The sequence below is a fragment of the Vidua macroura genome, chromosome 36 (genome assembly GCF_024509145.1).
Source record: "Vidua macroura isolate BioBank_ID:100142 chromosome 36, ASM2450914v1, whole genome shotgun sequence".
Classification (NCBI taxonomy): domain Eukaryota; kingdom Metazoa; phylum Chordata; class Aves; order Passeriformes; family Viduidae; genus Vidua; species Vidua macroura.
In genome coordinates, this window is record NC_071606.1 from 719,490 (window position 1) to 737,417 (window position 17,928).

A 17,928-nucleotide genomic window follows, 5' to 3' on the forward strand; every position below is an offset into this window, starting at 1 on the left:
TCCTGCTTCATCCCCCATTGGAGGACCAACATTGGGAAGAGCCCTGGTGACCCATGTTCCCTGTGATCCATGCTGGGAAGAAACCTGTCTCTTTTCCTGCCCCTGCCAATGACATGACCTGGGACCATAGGATATGGCGCTGTCATTACATTCACTCCCACATCAGGTCATTGCCAGGGGCAGGAAAGGGACTCTCTCTCTGCCCCAAGGAGAAGGGCATCCATTCCAGGTAGGAAGAAATACGTGGCTGGGAAGAGACAGTCGGTGGTGATGTACTCCAAATAATTTTTCTTATCCCTTCTGTGTTCAATATTGTTTCTGTTCCTGTTTGTTCCTTATCTCATTGCTGTTCCCATTAAACTGTTCTTATCCCAGACCAGGATCTTTGCCTTTTGTGCTTTCCATGGGAGGCGGGAGGGCAGCGAGTAGCAGGGCGGTTTTAGCAGGAGCAGGAAATTGGGGAATCCCATTCCTAAACCCTGGCTGGTGGAGACTGAGCATCCCAGCTGGTGCCAGCCCTGGTGGCCATGGCAGCAGCCTTGGCAGCGGGTCCCTGGCTGGGAGCTGTGGGAACCTCTTCACTCTGGTGCCCAGGGACAGGAGTGGAGGGAGCGGCTGCAACTGAGTCGGGGCAGGCTTAGGTTGGATCTCAGGAAAAGGTTTTTCCCCAGAGGCTGCTGGGACATTGACCAGGCTCGCCAGGGAAGGGTCACAGCTCCAGGGCTCTCTGCACTCCAGCAGCGTTTGGACAGCGCTGCCAGGCCCAGGCTGGCATTGTTGGGGTGTCCTGTGCAGGGCCAGCAGCTGGACTCGAGGATCCTGATGGAAAACCCAGGATGGCTGGGACTAGGGGTCCCGGGTGTTTTCGGTGTTGAGGAAAGCAGGGGCTGGGTGGTGGGAAAGGCAGGAATAGGGGTCCAGGGGGTCTGTGGGCGAAGGAAAAGGGGGCTCGGGGGGCTGAGAGAGGCGGGATGGCCGGGAAGGGGGTGCAGGGGTTGTTGGTGCCGGATAAGGGGGTGCAGGGTGGAACCCATGCCGGGAATGGGGGCGCGGGGGGATGGCGGCGCCCAGGAATGGGGGTTCGGGGGCCCCTCGGTGCTCCGGAACGGGCGGTCAAAGAGTCCCGGTGCCGGGGGTCCCTCTCACCTCTCGCCGCCCCCCCCGGAGCCCCAGGAGCGCCCCCAGCCCCAGCGCTGGAGCCATCGCTCTGCTCCGCTGCGGCCCCGCCCCCAGAGCCGCCTCCGGCCCCGCCATTGGCGCCGCTCTTTGCTGCCCGCCAATGGCAGCCCGAGGCTGCAATGACGTCACCGGGCACCGGGCAGATCCCGGCGGCGCAGGGCGGGAAAGGCCGAAGCAAAAGTGCCCGAGGGAGCGAGGGGGGAGGGGACGGGGGAATTCCAGAGAATTCCCCGGGATCCCCTCCTGGCATCCCCCGGCAGCTCCTCGGCCGCTCCCTGCGGGACCCCCGGGCCGGGCTGGGCTCAGCTGCCGGGCCCTGCGCTCCAAGCCTGCCTGGAACCCGCCGGCTTCGGCCCGAAGCGGGGCAAGCCCCGCCATCCGCGTGTGATAAATTGAGGCGAATAATTTGATTCAGCCTTTTTAAGGTCAATTAGAATTTTATTAATTACAGCAAGCAGTAGCAAGCAAAACAGCGCTGGGTGGGTAGGGGTCTCCTAACCGCCCCTCCTGCAGTGTCCCACACTGCAGTGCCCCACACCCCACTCCCTTATTCAGTCTCTTTTATAGTTTCTTGGAGGTTTCTTCATTCGTGTCTTTTGCGATAGCGGTGGGCATAGCTTGAGCATCCTTCTGCGTCGTTTCTGCGTTGTGTCGAGGCAGGTGATCGCTGATTTCACAATCGGCTCCGGACAGTGATGGGCGTACCCGGAGCACTCCTACGTTGTCTAGTCCGGTGGCCGTTGCCTGGTGGTCGCTGATTTCATAATCAGCTCCGGCCATCCCCCGACATCCTTAGCCTGTGTCTGCAAAAAAGCTACGAAAAGCTCCCTATATGGTGATTAATCATACTTGTAATCTTGCGGTTTTGCAATATGCCTATAGCCTTGTGGTTTGTAGCAGTTGCTTTTTTATTGTTCTCCCCTATCTCCTAACAAGCAGGCTAGTCCCTTATACTTTAATTTTTATATTTCCTCCTTTAATATTCTAATTCTTTTGATGAACAAACAAGTTACCACAGTTTATTACACGCGGATCCATTTTTTCCTGCGGCTGCGGCTCCCAGCCCCGGCGGAGCAGGAGCGGGCGCTGGGACTGCGATCCCTGGCTGGCGATTCCCTTCTGTGCCTGTCGCTCTTCTCTCCCTTTCCTTGGGGCCATCACAGGTCCCAGAGCGGCTGCAGAGCCCCGTGCCCAGGCCGGGTTTCCCAGCAAAGGGAGGCCTGGGGGTGAGGTGCCCCGGGCTGGCCGGGAATGGGGGTCCGGGGGTGCCCGGAGTCAGGGAAACGGGGGATCCAGGGGCTGCCAGAGGAGGAGAGCCGGCAAAGGGAGTGCAGGGGATGTCAGGGCAGGATAAGGGGGTACAGGGGGTCCTGGAAGTGGGGAAGGAGCTGCGGGGGGGTCCAGGAATGGGGATTCCAACGGGGTCCCAGGGGGGCTCCCCGAAGCCGCTCCCAGAGGGGAGCAGGAGCTGGGGCAGGACTCTGGGGAGAGAAAAGGGGGTGACCCCGGCATGGGGGGACATGGGGGAGTCAGACGCGCTCCCAGGGGGGACACGACCCCCGGACCCTCCTCCCCTTCTCCCGCAGGGGAAGCTGAGCCCCAGCCCAGCAGACGAAGCCCAACACGAAGCCCCCGAGCCCCGGCAGCATCTTGGGGGGCGTCCGGCTGCAGCTCCGGGGGCGGGAGGGGCAGGATCTGGGAAACGGCAGCGGCTGCTGGGAAGGGACCGGCGTGGACTGGGACAGGCTGGGATGGACTGGGACACCGGGATACAGCGGGACACACCGCACCCAGGACTGGGACCCACAGGGAGCAGGATCAGAGCACACTGGGACCCAGCAGGACCAGAACTGGGGCAACAGGGATCATAGTGGCACCAACCGGGACTGACTGGGAGTGGCTGAGAGTGACTGGGATCATACTGCTGGAATCTGGAACCTTACTGGGCTGAGTGGATGTGACTGGGAATGACTAGGAGTATGCTGAGGCCATCTGGGATGTACTGGGAGTGTCTGTAACTGTACTGGGGGTGACTGGGAACACACTGAGAGCAACTGGGAGTGACTGAGTCTACACTGGGGGCAACTGGGATTGATTGGGACCATACTGGGGAAGACTGGGATCATAGTGGGCTCATACTGGGATCATACTTGGAGTGACTGGGTCTATGCTAGGGGCCACTGAGAGCAACTGGAATCATACTGGGAGTGCCGAGGATGATACTGGGAACATAGTGAGTGTAACTGAAAGTGGCTGGGAGTGACCTGGGGGGAACTGGGGGAACTGGCTGAGCTGGGGCTCAGGGCTGTTCTCCCCCAGGGCTGCCCCGGGTCCTGCTGCCACCCCCAGCCCACAGAGCCGAGGGACAGGGGACAGCCGAGGGACAGGGCACAGCCGAGGGACAGGGGCGTCTCAGTGCCGGCCAGGCAAAGGGGTAAAAGGACGTCTCAGTTCTCAGGAATGGGAGTGCAGGGGGGTCTCCGGGTCACAGAAATGGGGGGGCAGGGACGTGGAGAGGTAGAAGGGAGTTGTAGGGAGTTGTGGAAGAGGGGACAGTGGGAGCCACGCCGCTCCGGCGCCTCCTGAACTCGCAGCACCCTCCTGTCCCCTCCTGTCAGGGAGTAGTGCAGAGCCAGAAGGTCCCCCCTGAGCCTCCTTTTTTCCCAGGCTGAGCCCCTTTCCCAGCTCCCTCAGCCCCTCCTGGTGTTCCAGCCAGGGTAGAATACTAGTGCTACCCCAAGAGCAATGGATAGGCCTGCCAGGGGTGCCTTTATCACCACATTTGAAGCTTTCCTAAATACTTGGAGAAAAACTCTTCAGAAAGCACCAAAGTCAAGTCAGTAGCTCAAGTGACGATCGCCTTTGAAAATCGCTGCGGCTCGGCCCGGCCCCGCCCGGCCCGGCCCCGCCCGGCCCCGACGATCGGGTGCCGTGGGTGCCTGGTAACCGCGAACGCGGCGGCGGCGGCGGCTGTGACGTGCGGGGCTGCTGTGCTGCGGAACAGCTCAGTGGCCACAGACCGCGCTCCTGGCTGCTTGTGCCAGCCTGGGCTCGTGCAGGCGGCTACACTCGCCATTCACAAGCGAATTGTTCGCAGAGCATTGGTCTCTGCAAGGGATTCCTCAACACGCAGAGCATTGGTCTCTGCACAGGATTCCTCAAAACGCAGAGCATTGGTCTCTGCCAAGGATTCCTCAAAACGCAGAGCATTGGTCTCTGCAGAGGAGTCCTGAACACGCAGAGCATTGGTCTCTGCAAAGGAGTCCTGAATTTCCTTTGAAGGTAAAGATTGACTCAAGTTGAACTTTTTGGTTTTGTCTCATCTGGGCTCTGAAAGAGAATGCCAAAGGGAAGTACAGGATGTGATAATGCCAGTCTTCTGGTGCAGCAGTTCAGTGAGTGGATGAATGACATATGGTCTAGTGATTGTGCTTTTTTTTCACTGAGGAATTGCAACATTTTCTAAATGTGCTAGTCTATAATTTTTTTTTTTCCTATAGTGATTGCTTAAACTGCTTAAAGGTGAAAGAGTTCTGGTCAAGTTTCAGTGGGTTGTTATCATCTGGTTATTAAAATTATTAGGGAGATGCCTCTGAATTGAGGTGCAAATGAGACCATATGCCAAAGTCAACAGTCTGGATTTTATGTAACAGTAAATGTGAGGAAGAGAGAGAGAAAGAAATAGAAAAAGTGGGGGCAGGGCGGGGGGGAATGGGGGGTTGGGAAGAGGGAGGAGAAAGAGAGTGACAGAGACAGATTAGGTAAAAAATGTCACCATTCCATGGATCCCATCAGCATACCATAAAATCCTCTTCTGGTCTTCTCTGTGGTGAGGTCTTGCAAAAGGTAAGACTCCAATGGATTAAGGCAGATTTGGGCAAGGTGGGACCTCCCAGGTACCTCCTTGGGGCGGGGCAAGTCTGACTCTGTCTATTGCTACTTTCAAATAATATCACCTCTTTAGCACCAGAATATCCTTGGAGTCTGCCATGAATTGGGTTCTGGATTTTCAGATCTGTTGTGTTACTTTGCATGCCCTGCAGTCACCTGGTGCAAGGCCTCTGGAATGGGTCTGGGGGCACTTTGGAGGTCTTTGATGGGAGGTTTGTGTGCAAACCTGGCCTCAGCAGACGAGTCTGTGCCTATGAATTCCCCACCCTGAACCCAGACAGAGCTGATTTTCAGGACAGCTGCTGGGTTTGGCTTTGTTGTGGATAGGTTTTTCTCCTCAGCCTTGTTTACTTCTCCCCAGACCTGAGATAACCGGACAATAGTGTCACCTTTGGCTTGTTCCGAGTTCCCTTAGGCAGCTTAGCTCACAGTCCAAAGTTCCAGTCAGGAGGCGTTTTCAGGGAAGGGTGGGCTTGGGTGGTCGCAGCTCCTTTATACAGTTTTGTCGCAATGGGCAGAAAGTCCTTTATAACAATATTTAAGCCATTTGCCATAACATTCCAGTCTCTCAGAAGTCCTGTGAGGAGCAGCTGAGAGAGCAGGGGTGGTTTAGCCTAAAGAAGAGGAGATCCACTCTAGCTCTTTTTAAGTATTTAATATTTAAGCTACAGCTTGGTCTCTTCTAACTATTATTAATGTTCAGATTTTTAGCTCCCGGTCTCAGTAGGATCCATCTCTGAATTGCACAACATAGCCATATAGTTCCAGTAAAGTCCAACTAGAGGCCTGACAATACTAGCTACTTACACCAATCAAGCATTTAGCTACATTCAAATGCTATAAAATTTTTAGCACCAGTATATGCCTTGAATCTGCCAGGAATTGGGTTCTGGATTTTCAGAGTTCCATTGTTGCTCCTTCCAGTTTCATTGAGGCTTTGTCGCTCATCTGGGATATCCTCCCTTCAAAATGGCTTCTGGATTCCCAAAACAGACACCGACACCTCGTCCTTGGTCCAGGGAAATGCTGAAGTCTTTTACTGTAAGTAGCCACTGGGGCTGTGTTAAGGCTGGAAACTCCCCTCGCGTCCCTCCTCTCCCTGCCCCTGTTTTCCAGCAGCGCTGTGAAGCTGCAGACCCCCTCCCCACCTCTTTGTGCCCTGCTCCTGTTGGTGGGGGCTGTCCTGGTGCAGTAGGGAACGCCGTGTGTTGCCTCAGGCTCTTGCCGGGCTGTGCCACCGGAGCCAGGTTAAAGCAATGTGCAGCTGAAGCCCGGAGCGTGTGTTCTCTCCCTTTCCCTTTGCCACAGCAATTCCTTCTGTCAGGCTGGGCACTCACCTGTGCTGTGTAGTAAGCACATTTCTCTCTCTCTCAAGATTTTTCATCCAGCTGCACAGAGAAAAAGAAAGAGAAAATAATTTCTATTTCTGCTCCTTGTTTTTCCTATGTGGATTGTGTTTAGAAAATTGTTCACCTAGAGTGATTACTTAATTGGAGTCTAGTGACAATTGTTTGAACCTAATAACCAATCAGATCCACCTGTGGCTAGACTCTCAAAAACAAAGTCACAAGTTGTTAGTTAGTTAGTTAGATATCTAGTAGTTAGAATTGCCACAGCAATTCCTTCTGTCAGGCTGGGCACTCACCTGTGCTGCTCTCACCAACCTGCCCTTGGGCACCTGGGCATGTTGGTGGGGGGAAGCTCAAGCTCTGCCCAAAGCCTTGAGAGACACGGCTGGTCCCAGCTAGAAGAGGTTCCAAGCCAGCTGTTCTCTCTCGTCTCCTGTGTGGGCGCAGATCCAGCCCTGCAGGCAGCGCTGGAGTCAGGGCCACAAAGGTCCCTTGGGGTCTGGAGCTCACTGGACTGAAGATGCCCCACTGCTGAGGCTCTGTCAAGGAGATCCCTCTGTTTTCTTCTCTGGAGGGGCCTGTGAGCCCAGACAGAGAAAACAAATGCTGATGAACAGAGAGAAGGAAAACTTGGACACATTCCTGTGCACCTCACTCTTGCTACAACGTTCCTTTCTTGCATCTCTTGGACTCACACAGCAGCGACATCTCCTTGCTGGGAGTTCTGAGTGTTGTGCAGGGATGGGGTTAGGGGAGTTGTGAGAGCTCCTCCCCACTCTCTGAAAAGGTCACTGCCTCAATCCAATGAAACTAAAGAGGAAACAAATGCCCAAAGAGCAGAACGCCCCCAAGATGTCACATTAAATCACGGAGAAGCCTATGGGATAGGGCCATGTGGTTGGAGTATGTGTATTGCACTCTGTACTAATAATTTATTGGTGCTAAGTATTTCAGCAGGAAAATTCCAGGGCTTCCAGGACTGTCCTAGACTATGTGTTCTCAAATTGTTCACCAGTGCCACTCGTTCAAGCCAAGCCTTTCTGAACAAGCCCATCTCTGAGGCTCTCGCTGGTTTATTTTTGCCTTTCAGCTGCGTCCCTCTAAGTCCCTGTGGGAAAAGTTTTTCAGCATGAAGAAGAAGATCGAAGCCAGGAGGAGTATTCTGCCCAGCATTAACCCAGTTCTAGACAAGAGTGAGCCTCATCAGAAGGTAGCCTTTTCCTGCTCTTTTCCTTTCTGTTTGATGTGAAGTTTGAAGAGGGTGTGTGCTTGTGACAGGCTTGCCTCCAGCAAAATACCTCAGTGTCCAGGTCCTGTTGTCAGTGCAAACTGCTGGTAGTGGTGGACTGGGAGTCCTGATCTGCACTGAGCCAACACAAATAACCTCTGCTGAAGCTGCCTAAATCGCTAAAACAGTGGGGGGAAGGCTGGAGACACAAAGGCACAAAGTTGCCATTTGCCATTCTCCTGCTGAAGTAGCCACCTCTTGCTTTGGTGTGGTCGCCATCAAATGCTCGGGGTCACGGGATTCCCTCCAGAGTGGCAGCGTTGGCCTTTGAAGGCCGAGGACCTGCAGTAACTACTTCAGATTTAACAAAACAAACGGCATGAATGCTTTGGGGTGGAACAATGCGTTGGACCCTGACGGGGTGTTAGATTTTGCAGGCTGCCAGATGTGCAGGGGACTCGCCCTGGGCAGAGGGGAACGGATGTGCTTTATCTGCATCAGTGCCTACCTAGAGGTGTGTTTAAAGCTGCTTTTCTGGCAGGACTGGCTCAGTCTAAAGCACAGTCCAAAGGGGTAGGTGAGCGAGGTGGGCTGTTGAGCAGGAAATTGGCAGCAAGAGACATGTAAGACACTGGGTAAGGATTGCCCTGGAGAGGGGCGTTGGGAACACCTCAGGGAAGGGCACAACTGAGGGACAGGGTGCTGCAGCCACTCCCTTCAGCAGCCTGTGCCTCCTGTGGAGTCACACAGGAGACCTGCTTGTGTCTCTGGAGTGACAGCAGTGTGGCTGGAGAAGGCAGACAAAGCAGGGCAGAGTTTTCTCAAAGCAATGTCTCTGCTCCAGAAGCATTTGCTGTTGTTGTGTCATTCCAGACATGCCTCTACAATGGTATCATGTCAGATAGCAATAATCACAAGAAAGCACCCATTTAAAGCACATGGAAAAAGGAGATACCAACTCTACTTTCACCCAAGCTGCTGAGAAAATAACTGAAGCTTATCCTCATTCAGCATTCACCTCATTTGTCTTTTTCCTAACTTCTGTGTTACTTTATTTTTGCTTTCCCTCTGTTTGAAACGCACTAACTTTTAAATACAATGAAAGGGGACAAAATCATCGAAGCAAAAGAAAACTATTTCTTAGTAAAGATTCAGCTGCGCTGGGCATGGCTGCTTCCCCCTGGAGACAAACAAACACACCCTCAGAGGAAATGGCAATCTTTCTATCCCCTTTATAGCCGGCCAGGGCGGTCCCTGTCCCCTTTCCCCTTGGATGGGTACTTGGGAACTTCCATTCTGTCCAACTGCCAGCTCTTCTGCCTCCTCCCCTCTCATCCTGCTTCCTTTTGGTCAGGTCTTCAAGCCCATCCCTCTCACAGCAACACCCAACAAACCAACCTGAACAAATCCAAACCACAAACAACACATAGAACCAACACATTCCATGATTTCACTTAATAACCTTTTGGCTGCAGCAAAATGTCACCTTATCTCTCTCACTTCCTCTGGTACTCTTCTCTTCTTACTGATGTCGAAGTTCTAGATCAAAAAAGGTATTTGGAGTTGTGTGGGCCTTGGTTTCCCTGTCTCAGAGTAAAGGACATCCCAAAATCGTTTCCCATGGAGTCTGATGTAAATTTGTGGGTTTTACTTACTCCACGAGTGCTCACGCAGTGCCCCAGAGCTCTGTGACCACACAGGCCCAGGGCTGTGCTTCAGGTAAGTGCTGCCTGGCATTCTGGAGAAGGAAACCTGGAGAAATACACCCCAAAAGAGCAGCTTGCCTTGCGCCTGCTCTGTGTGGCCCAGCAGCTCTTGGTCAGCTCAGAGCAGAGGTGGGTGAGCCACTGTTTGCCCAGTGTGGGCTGGGCAGATGTGCTCACCCCGAGCCTGTACTTCACTGGGGGTCAGTGTAAGGGATCCTTCATGAACCTTCCTCCCAGCAGCTGAACCTCTCCCTGCTCTCTCTCGCCTCTCCAGCTGTCGTCAGTTCCCCTGAAGCAGAACTTGTTTCAGATTTCCCCACCAGAGGTGGTATTTCAGAACTTTGTCACCCATGAGGTCTCTGAAATGGTGCTGTCTATCATGAATAAGGACAAGGTAAGTGCTGGGGCGTGGAGCTTTAACACTGTGCTGGAAGAGGAGAGTGCTGTCATTCCCAGAGTGTACAGCAAAGCAAGTTATCTGCTGCAGCACATCCACCAGAAAATGTCTCAGCACCTTTGTTCTGCAAGGTGGTGGAAATCTTACTCTGCTGGGAATTGTCCCCTGATTTTGGCCATGTGTTGATGGTATCTATCCCAGAGGAGCTGCCTTCTCTCGAAAGCTCTGGATTGATAGGAGTGTTGAGGGCTGTGCAGTTCTTACCTGCTCTCATGCCTTGCCTTGAGTGTGTGCCACATCCTGTGTCTCCTTGCTTAATCTTGGCTCCTCTGCCTCTCTCAGCCTGTTTGGCTCCCTTTGTGCAGCTCTCAGTCAAAGCTCAGGGGCTGAGTCTTCTCCACTTTATGCTGGAATCACTTCTCCTTAATGGCACTGGCACTGCAGGAAGTGTCTTCTGAAACAGCCCTGGAATCAGGCTGCGGTAGCAGAAGCAGCAGGAGGCTTTAGGTGCCACTTCAGGCCCCTGTTAGGCTTCATCCAGCTCTGCTCAGGTTTTCCAAAAGCACCATGGTGCTCTGCTTTCCCTTTGGAGAACCTCAGCACATCCAAAGCCATGTGCTCCTGGAGGTTTTCACCGTCACTTGAAGAAATTGTGATTGTTTTGCAGTTTCCCAAGAGAGTTGAGAGGGCAAAAGCTGAAAAATGTCAGCAGTTGTGTTCCACTGTAAAGGGGAACACTGAGACCATTTGAATTTCAGTCAGGGCAACATTTTCTCAAATGAGCCTTGTGCCAAGAGTAGGCTGATGGCAAGAGATGGGAGGGAGTCAAAATCATCTGGTTTAGACTTTTTGAGAGCATTTTGGTGCTCGGGGGTTGATATCTGTGTGCTAGAAAATGCATGTTTGCTGTGTCTGTGTGTCCCAGAGGGCAGAACCTGGCCTGCTGGCTGCAGGCAGGAATGCCCAGCAGCCCAGCTTGCCTGCACAGGCAGCAAGAACCCCTGGAGAGACAAGACTGGCTTTTGATACTGGAACCACACTGTGAGTCGGTGCTGGTCTTGTTTCTCCAGGCAGAAAATGCCTTCGAAGCCCACAGTCGGTAGGCACAGCCTGTCTGTGTTTCCGTCACTTTTGGCAAGCTGATTGCTCCCATGGTTTTATGATTCTTCCTTGCTGCTTTTCTGCCCATTCAAATTCTCTTTGCCATCTCCTCATTTTAGGGGTTGTCTTGCTGTGTTCCTTTTGGTTTTCAGGTTTGCTTTATTCCCAGTAAGGCCACAGTGTTTGGTCTCCTCTCTTGCTGGTCTGCCTGCATGACTGTATCCCCAGAACTGCCCTACCCAAACCAGATCTGCTAGAAGGGAATTTCTTCCTTCCCCCAGGATAATGTGCTGGTTTGCTTTCAGGCAGCACATTCCCCCTCTGGAACAAGACTACTGCATGGCTGTGTGCAGGCAGGAGCCAGCAGGTTTTTTGGCCTGTTGAAGATGCAGATGACTTGGTTCAGGTGCTCTGTCTCCATCCTGCTGGTGCTGACCTGCTCGGCCCTTCCTTCCCACCAGGCAGTGCCCTACTGCCCCTGGCCAAAATGCTGGACCCAGAGAGAAGGGATTCGAGTTCACCCTTGGGAATTCTGTGCCTGTACCTCCACAGCTGAAAGTGCTTTGGAAAGGGGGTCAAGGAGGGATGTCAGCAGGGCACGGACAGGTCTCCTCTCGTGCTGTTTCCACAAGTGGCAAAACCATGGTTTCATGTCTTTCCCGCAGTTTCCTCAGGTGGTGAAGGTCTCCATGGAGAGCTCGCCTTACTTCCAGCTCACGTGCTCCAACGACGCGTACCGTGTCGTGCTGCCGGGCGCGTCCGCCCCCGTGCGCATCCGCTTCACCCCCGAGGAGAACAAGGTGAGACTGGAGGAGCCAAAGCACAGGATTGTCTCCAAAGCCACTGTGCTCCCTGCGCTCTGTGCACCCCCACATTCCATGCTGTGAGCCTGGCTCCAGGCCGTGGGCAGGCAGCCTGCAGCCAGTCACAGCCTGGCACGTGCTGTCAGGCACTGCGCCCGGGCCTGGCAGGCTCTGCTTCCCCTCCCTGCGCATTCCTGAGCCTTCCCAGGGGAAGATGCGCAGGGAACAGTGAAAGTGACAGAGGGGCGTTGATAGATCTTCCGCCATCTCTAGGTACAGTGGAAGGGATTTCATTATCATGGAAAACACTAGAGGAACAAAGAGGTGGGAGAGCTTTCCTCCTTCCTGACTGGCAACAGCTTCCCTGCCTCTCCCTGGGCTGGAGCAAAGACGGTGCTTTTCCACACCCTCTGTTCTCCAGCTGTGGGAACCCCGGGCAAGGGGAATATCCCCCTGTCTGCCCGGGGTGCTCTGACTCCCAAGAAAACACTGACTTTGACCCTCATTCATGGAGAAGGCCTCCTAAGCCTCAGAGTAAACCAGGAACCACAAAAGTGTGAAACGGACTGTAAAAATTGTAGATAGTAGTATAGTATGTCACATGAGTAAGAAATTGAAGTTTTAAGATTTTTAGTGTGTTATAGATAGGTTCAAAATAGAAGATACAAGGTGGTGTCTCGAGTTCCTTTCTTCTCTCATCTTCTTCCTCTTTTTTCTTAAGTTTAAGTAGTATCTTGTAATTAAGTTAAAAAAATCTACATTGCAAGTTTTTAAGAGTCAGTTATTAAGTTAGAAAAAGAAATAATCTGAGTATCACTTCTTAATTAGGTAGTTTAGTTTTTGATTAAACTTCAAAAGACCTTGCAGCACAAAGTTGTTAACCATTCTTGTGCTGTTTTCACACATACGAAGTCTAAGTACAGACAGTGTCCTAAAGTTTTGATAAGATACCAATAAACAGAAACTAAAGAGCAAAAAAGTCCAATACGTCTCCCCTGGCAGGGGAGCCCCCAAAAAGTTACCCAACTTAGAACCCACAAACTCACATCCAGCCTTGCAGCTGTGCTGGCCCAGAGCACAGGTGACCGTGGTACAGCTGCAGGGCCAGGGCAGAGGATGTGCTGTGCCCGTGAGCCCGGCCTGGCACAGGCACACTGGGCTCTAGGTGCCCTTAGCCAGCAGGAGGTTGGTGAGCTGCAGGGGACTTGGTCACCTCCCTGAAAGAGCTGGTGTAGGGCAGGCACAACCTGCAGGCAGAGCTGTGAGCCCAGAGCAGTGACACTGCTGTGCCTCTGTCTTCATGCCTGTCACTCTGGTGGCTCTGTCACCTGGCAGCCGTTCCCTGCCAAAGGTGCTTTTGTGTGGAGGTTTGAACAGCGGTGCTGGGGCCCTGGCAAGTGCGATCTCAGTGCTGTGATCCGGAGGCTTGTTCATACAGAAGGGTTTAGGACATGGCATGGAAGGGAGGAAGCCTTGCAGGAAAACAGAGGCTCTTTCCAACAGCATGCTGCCACCTCTTAGTGCTGTTCTTCTCCTGACTCGGTTGGAGAGGCAAAGGTAGAGGGCAGTTCTGAGCCAACTGATGTTTCTACACCAGGCCAGAGGTGCAGGAGCTTTTTGGGTGCAGCTGTTTCCTCATCTTCTTTTTGCTGCTTAGAGTCAGTTTAACACTTTGCCCTATTCTCAAACAGTGGGAATATAGAAACCTAAAGAGGAATGTCCTGTGTTCCTGTTTTCCCTAGCTCCATGTTCCTTAGAAGGGACTTAGGAATTATTTAACATCATTAAAATTTGGAGTAAAAATTATGGTGGCCTAGGGCAGTTCTCCGGATGACCCAAGTGACACAAGAGCTTAATGCCACTGAGATAGGTTTTGCAAAGTGCACTGGTGCCTTTAAAATGCGACATATTAGTAGAAGTTAGTGTTCATTTTAGGGTGGAATAGGTAAACTGATGCCCTTGAAGGGTTATAGGAAACGGTTTTTCTTCTGCCATGGGGATGGCACTAAATGTCCTGTGCTGAGCTAGTTTCTTTTCCTGCAGGATTATTCCCACCAGCTCGTCTGCATGACTGAAAGCGAAAGGATAGTTGTGCCAATTCGGGCCATTGGTGGCCGAGCTATCCTGACCTTCCCTGAGCAGCTGGACTTCTCGGCCTGTCCGGTCAAGTACAGCACCCAGAAGACTCTGCTGGTTCGCAATGTCGGTAACCGGGCAGCTCATTACCAGCTGAGCACCCAGAGGTGAGGATCTGTCCTTGTGCAAAACACCTTTGGGTGATAACAGGGCTGGGAAAGAGCAACAAAAGGAAGCAGAGCGTTGCAGCTGCTGCCCTCTCTTTGTGTTGCAGTCCTTTCTCCGTGGTTCCGACCACGGGAACTCTGGGCGCTGGCGACAGCATGCGGGTGACAGTGGGATTTCACCCGCTGACGACCGGTGACCATTCCGGGTGGCTGTGCTGCAACACCGGTGAGTGCTGGGCCCTGCACGGGGCACAGGACACTTCTCCACCATCGCTCCCTGTCCCATGCCATGGGGATTGTCCCATCCCCCTCCATTCCCTCCAGAGGTCCCTCCCCTGTTCCAGCTTTACCCCAAAGAAAACAGAGTTTTCTGTTGTGTTAGCAACTGTTGTGTTGATAACTGTTTTCTGTTGTGTGATCAACTGTTCTGTTGTGTTTATCAAGCCCCTTGGTGTTTAGGGGCTTGATAAAGTGGATCTCCTCTAACAGGGCTAAGATTTTTGCACTCCTGTTTTGCTGGGAGTTGCTGAGTGGGGGAAGGAGGAACCCTGATTCTGCACGACCGTGAGGCTGTGCCTGGGTGAAGTTTTGTTTTATTCCTGGGCAGTGCTGTATGCGAGGTGTGAGGTTTCCATCAGACTCTCTCCAGTGCAATGTGTTTCTTGCACACCTCTGTCCCGTATGCTGCTTCTCCATTGGCTTGTCACAGACCCTTTTTCTAGGTTGCCCTTTCCACATATATTTAGTTTCTGTCTAATAACGTTTCCAGGCCCTCGAGTTCCTGTTTGGTGACAAATCAAGACAAATTTTTCCTTGTCCCCATTTCCCAGGCCGTTCAAGCTGTTGCAAACCTCTCACATCTATCTCGCATTTGATTTCTGGACTGAGGAAGCCCGTTCAGTGTTCATGTAGAAGTTGTTCTGTTCTCATTAATCTTTCCTTTGTCCCTTTTTTATTGAATTTGCTGTGCTCCAGCTTGGGTTTTGAGATCAGAACAATATAAAATATTTCACGACTAATGCAGCTGTGGGTTTGGACAGGGAGATGATGATGATTTTCACGGTGTTCATTTTGTAGTGGTTTGTCATATTGCAGAGCCAGGCTGGTTGTGTTTCCTCACCTGTGTCCCCTCCTGCTGTGGGCTGTCACTCCACTTGTTCCTCTGGGCCTCCTTTTGCTGCCCACATGCCCCCAGGTGTATTTGCTGGTCAGCAACAAGGGATCCAAGGGATCAGGAGAGACAGGAGTCTCGTGGGATGCCCAGGGCAGACCCTGGGCAAGCCAGGACTGAACTGGGCTCCTCAGCGTCACCTGAAGGACTTTGATGCAGAAATCCTGGTGATCTGAGTGGGTCACTGGAGCACATTGACAAATCTCACTGTACGTACTGTCACCTTGGGGTCAAATCTGCACAAACACTCTCAGAAATCAGGTGTTTAAGGAGGTGCCCAGGACATCCTCATGCTGTACCCCCAGAGCTGTAGGGATGTGATAAATGTACTGATCCATGGAACTGCTCATTCAGCTAAAAGCTGTGACACTTTCTCCTCTGACCTGCAGTTTGCTCTGGTCCTTGTGCTTCCATCAACAACTGAGCTGAGCAAAGACTCCCCTTTGCTTTGTTCCAGGTGAAGAAACTATCCACACAGAGCTCCACGGAGAAGCTGGAGCTGTCCGTGTTGGGTTGAGCACAAATTTCGTGGAGGTTGAGACGACTTTCATCACCATGTCCAACCACGCAACCATGTTCATTAAAAACAGGAGTAACGTCACGGCTCACTTCCAGTGGAAGGCTTTTCCTACTGAGGAAGAGGAGAATAAAGAGAAGAGGAGGTTGGTCTGACAGATCCATTTCAGTGAGATACACAGCCCACGGCTAAAACTGACGTGTGGCCTCAGGGGGGTGTTGGTGCTTTTGAGTGCTTTAGACCAAGGAAACCATGCCTGGCTCTCAGGTGTGTGTCCCTGCTGGCTTCAGGAGCTCAGCACTTAGCATTCCAGTTCCACTTCTACTCCAACCAAGGATGGCATTTTGGCAAGGAAAGGTTGGTTGCAATGACTGGATTTCCTCAAGTTCTCATTGGGCTTTTGCCTCTCTGATCTTCTTCCTCCATGGCCTGGCAACATCCTTCAACAGCTCACCCTCTTTCCAAAGGTGATACACCCTCTTTTTTTCCCTTAGTTCCTTCAGAAGCTCCTTGCCCATCCAGGCTGGTTGTCTTCCCTGTCAGCTCGCCTTTCAGCACACAGGGACAGTCTGTTCCTGTGCCTTCAAGACTTCTTTCTTGAAGTATGTCCATCCTTCCTGGACCCCTTTGTCTTTAAGGGCTGTTTCCCAGGGTTCTCGCCAAATCAGTCTCTTGAACAGGCCGAATCTGCCCTCCAGAAGTCCAGAGTGGAAGTTTTGTTGATGCCCCTCCTTGTTTCACCGAATATTGAGAACTCTGTTCTTTCACGGTCACTGTAGCCCAGACAGTGGTGAAGAGATGAAGTTCATTTAGTCATTAGGGAACTTCCTGGTGATATCCCTGCTGTACCTGGACCCCAGGGAGGCAGCAGACTGCCCTGTGGAATGGATCCAGTCGACCTACAGGACCCTCAGCTCCCCTTAGAAGGGAGTCACCTACTAGCACTACCCTTCTTTTCCTCTTAATGCTTGAGGCTGTGACCTGTGTGACAGAGCAAGTGCAGCTGGGAGACTCTCCAGGCAGAATTTTTTCTGTAGTGTCATCTGGCAGAGCCTCTGGAGCCAAGCCTCATACCCATTCTGTCAGGGCACCTGGGTAGGTGGTGGGGGTCAGGACGGAATTTTATGACCTCCCCAGCAGAGACCCATTTCCATTCCCCACTGTCTCCTAGGTCTCCTCCTTCTGCCTGATGCCAAGAAGGGCAGGGCTCCTCTGGCTCCTGCTGAGCTTCTCTCAGGGTTGGACGGCTGTAACTCCACCAGTTTATTTCTGTGACGCTCTCCCTAATGCTCCTCAGCCTTTCCACTTCTTCCTTAAGCTCTGCCACCGGGCAGAGCAGATCATTCAGCTGCCCACAGCACACGCAGGTGTCTTTTGCACTTCCTCTGGTATTAACACCAGGCTCAGACCCTCCCTGCAGCCAGGGGCCTGGACAGCTGCGTCCTTCCTGGGGGGTTCTGTTTGACTTAGTGCACTCCTGCTGGCAGCAGCAGCAGCAGCAATGGCTTTTCATCATTTGTAAACCATAGCTGGGGGAAATAAGAAAAAGCAGAAAGAAGAAAGAAGAAATCCCTGTCCCTGCCCCTGTCCCTGCCCCTGTCCCTGCCCTGCCCCTGTCTGTCGCAGCCGCCCGCCCATCGATGGCTGGGCGCTCCCCGCCCTCCCCCATCGCACTCCCTGCCGCCGCCTGCAGACTTTTCCCCCCGGCCCAGTCTCTCCTCAGCCAGTTCGCACAGCGGCAGCGGCGGGAGGGCCGGCAGCGGGCCGACACCCAGGCAGCCGGGGCCTTCGGCCGGCAGGGCGAGAGCCCGCTGCAGAGGCAGGGCGGGCACGCTTAGCGCCCTCCCTTTCCCAAGGAGCTTGCTCCTCGGCTCTCGCCGAGCCTTCTGCTTTGCCGGCCTTCCTTCCTTGCTGCTCAGGGCCGGCCCCGGCCGAGCCTGCGGCGGGACGGCAGCGGGGGGAGCGGCTGAAGGGAGGGAGCCACATTCCACACTCCATTTCCCAGCTGTTGGTGCCCTTGGTGCCTCCGAGTTCTGCTTGCCCAGCCCCAGGGACGCTCTCCTGCCCCTGCACGCTCAGCCAGGCTGAGATGGTCACTGATGGGTTCTCTGTCAGCCTCTCCCAGCCCAGCCCAGCTCCCTGCAAGCTCTGCCAGCTGCCCTGAGCTCTGTGCAGCACCAAGGGCCTCTCCCCAGCACAGCCCAGCCGGCTCTGGCCCCACAGCTCTGCTCAGGCCAGGCTGCTCTGGCCACTGGCCCCACGGCCTCAGCCCCTGCCAAGGGCACAGCAGCAGCTGCAGCTCAGCCAGGACTCAGCCCCACCATGGGGGAAGGGGCTTGGCCA

General features: G+C 53.4%; 2 protein-coding genes across 2 annotated transcripts in view; both read left to right on the forward strand.

The window, feature by feature from the left end:
* LOC128821200 (zinc finger protein 208-like) overlaps positions 1-17,928 on the forward strand; it is a 1,118,338-nt gene that overhangs the window by 696,651 nt on the left and 403,759 nt on the right. The window lies entirely within an intron of this gene.
* LOC128821201 (hydrocephalus-inducing protein homolog) lies at positions 4,387-15,748 on the forward strand. The gene is made up of 8 exons (XM_054002162.1): positions 4,387-4,461; positions 5,995-6,111; positions 7,510-7,629; positions 9,628-9,747; positions 11,517-11,651; positions 13,698-13,897; positions 14,005-14,123; positions 15,526-15,748. The coding sequence occupies exons 2-8, from the start codon at positions 6,040-6,042 to the stop codon at positions 15,738-15,740; spliced, it is 981 nt and encodes a 326-aa protein (XP_053858137.1). The 5' UTR covers positions 4,387-4,461; positions 5,995-6,039; the 3' UTR covers positions 15,741-15,748.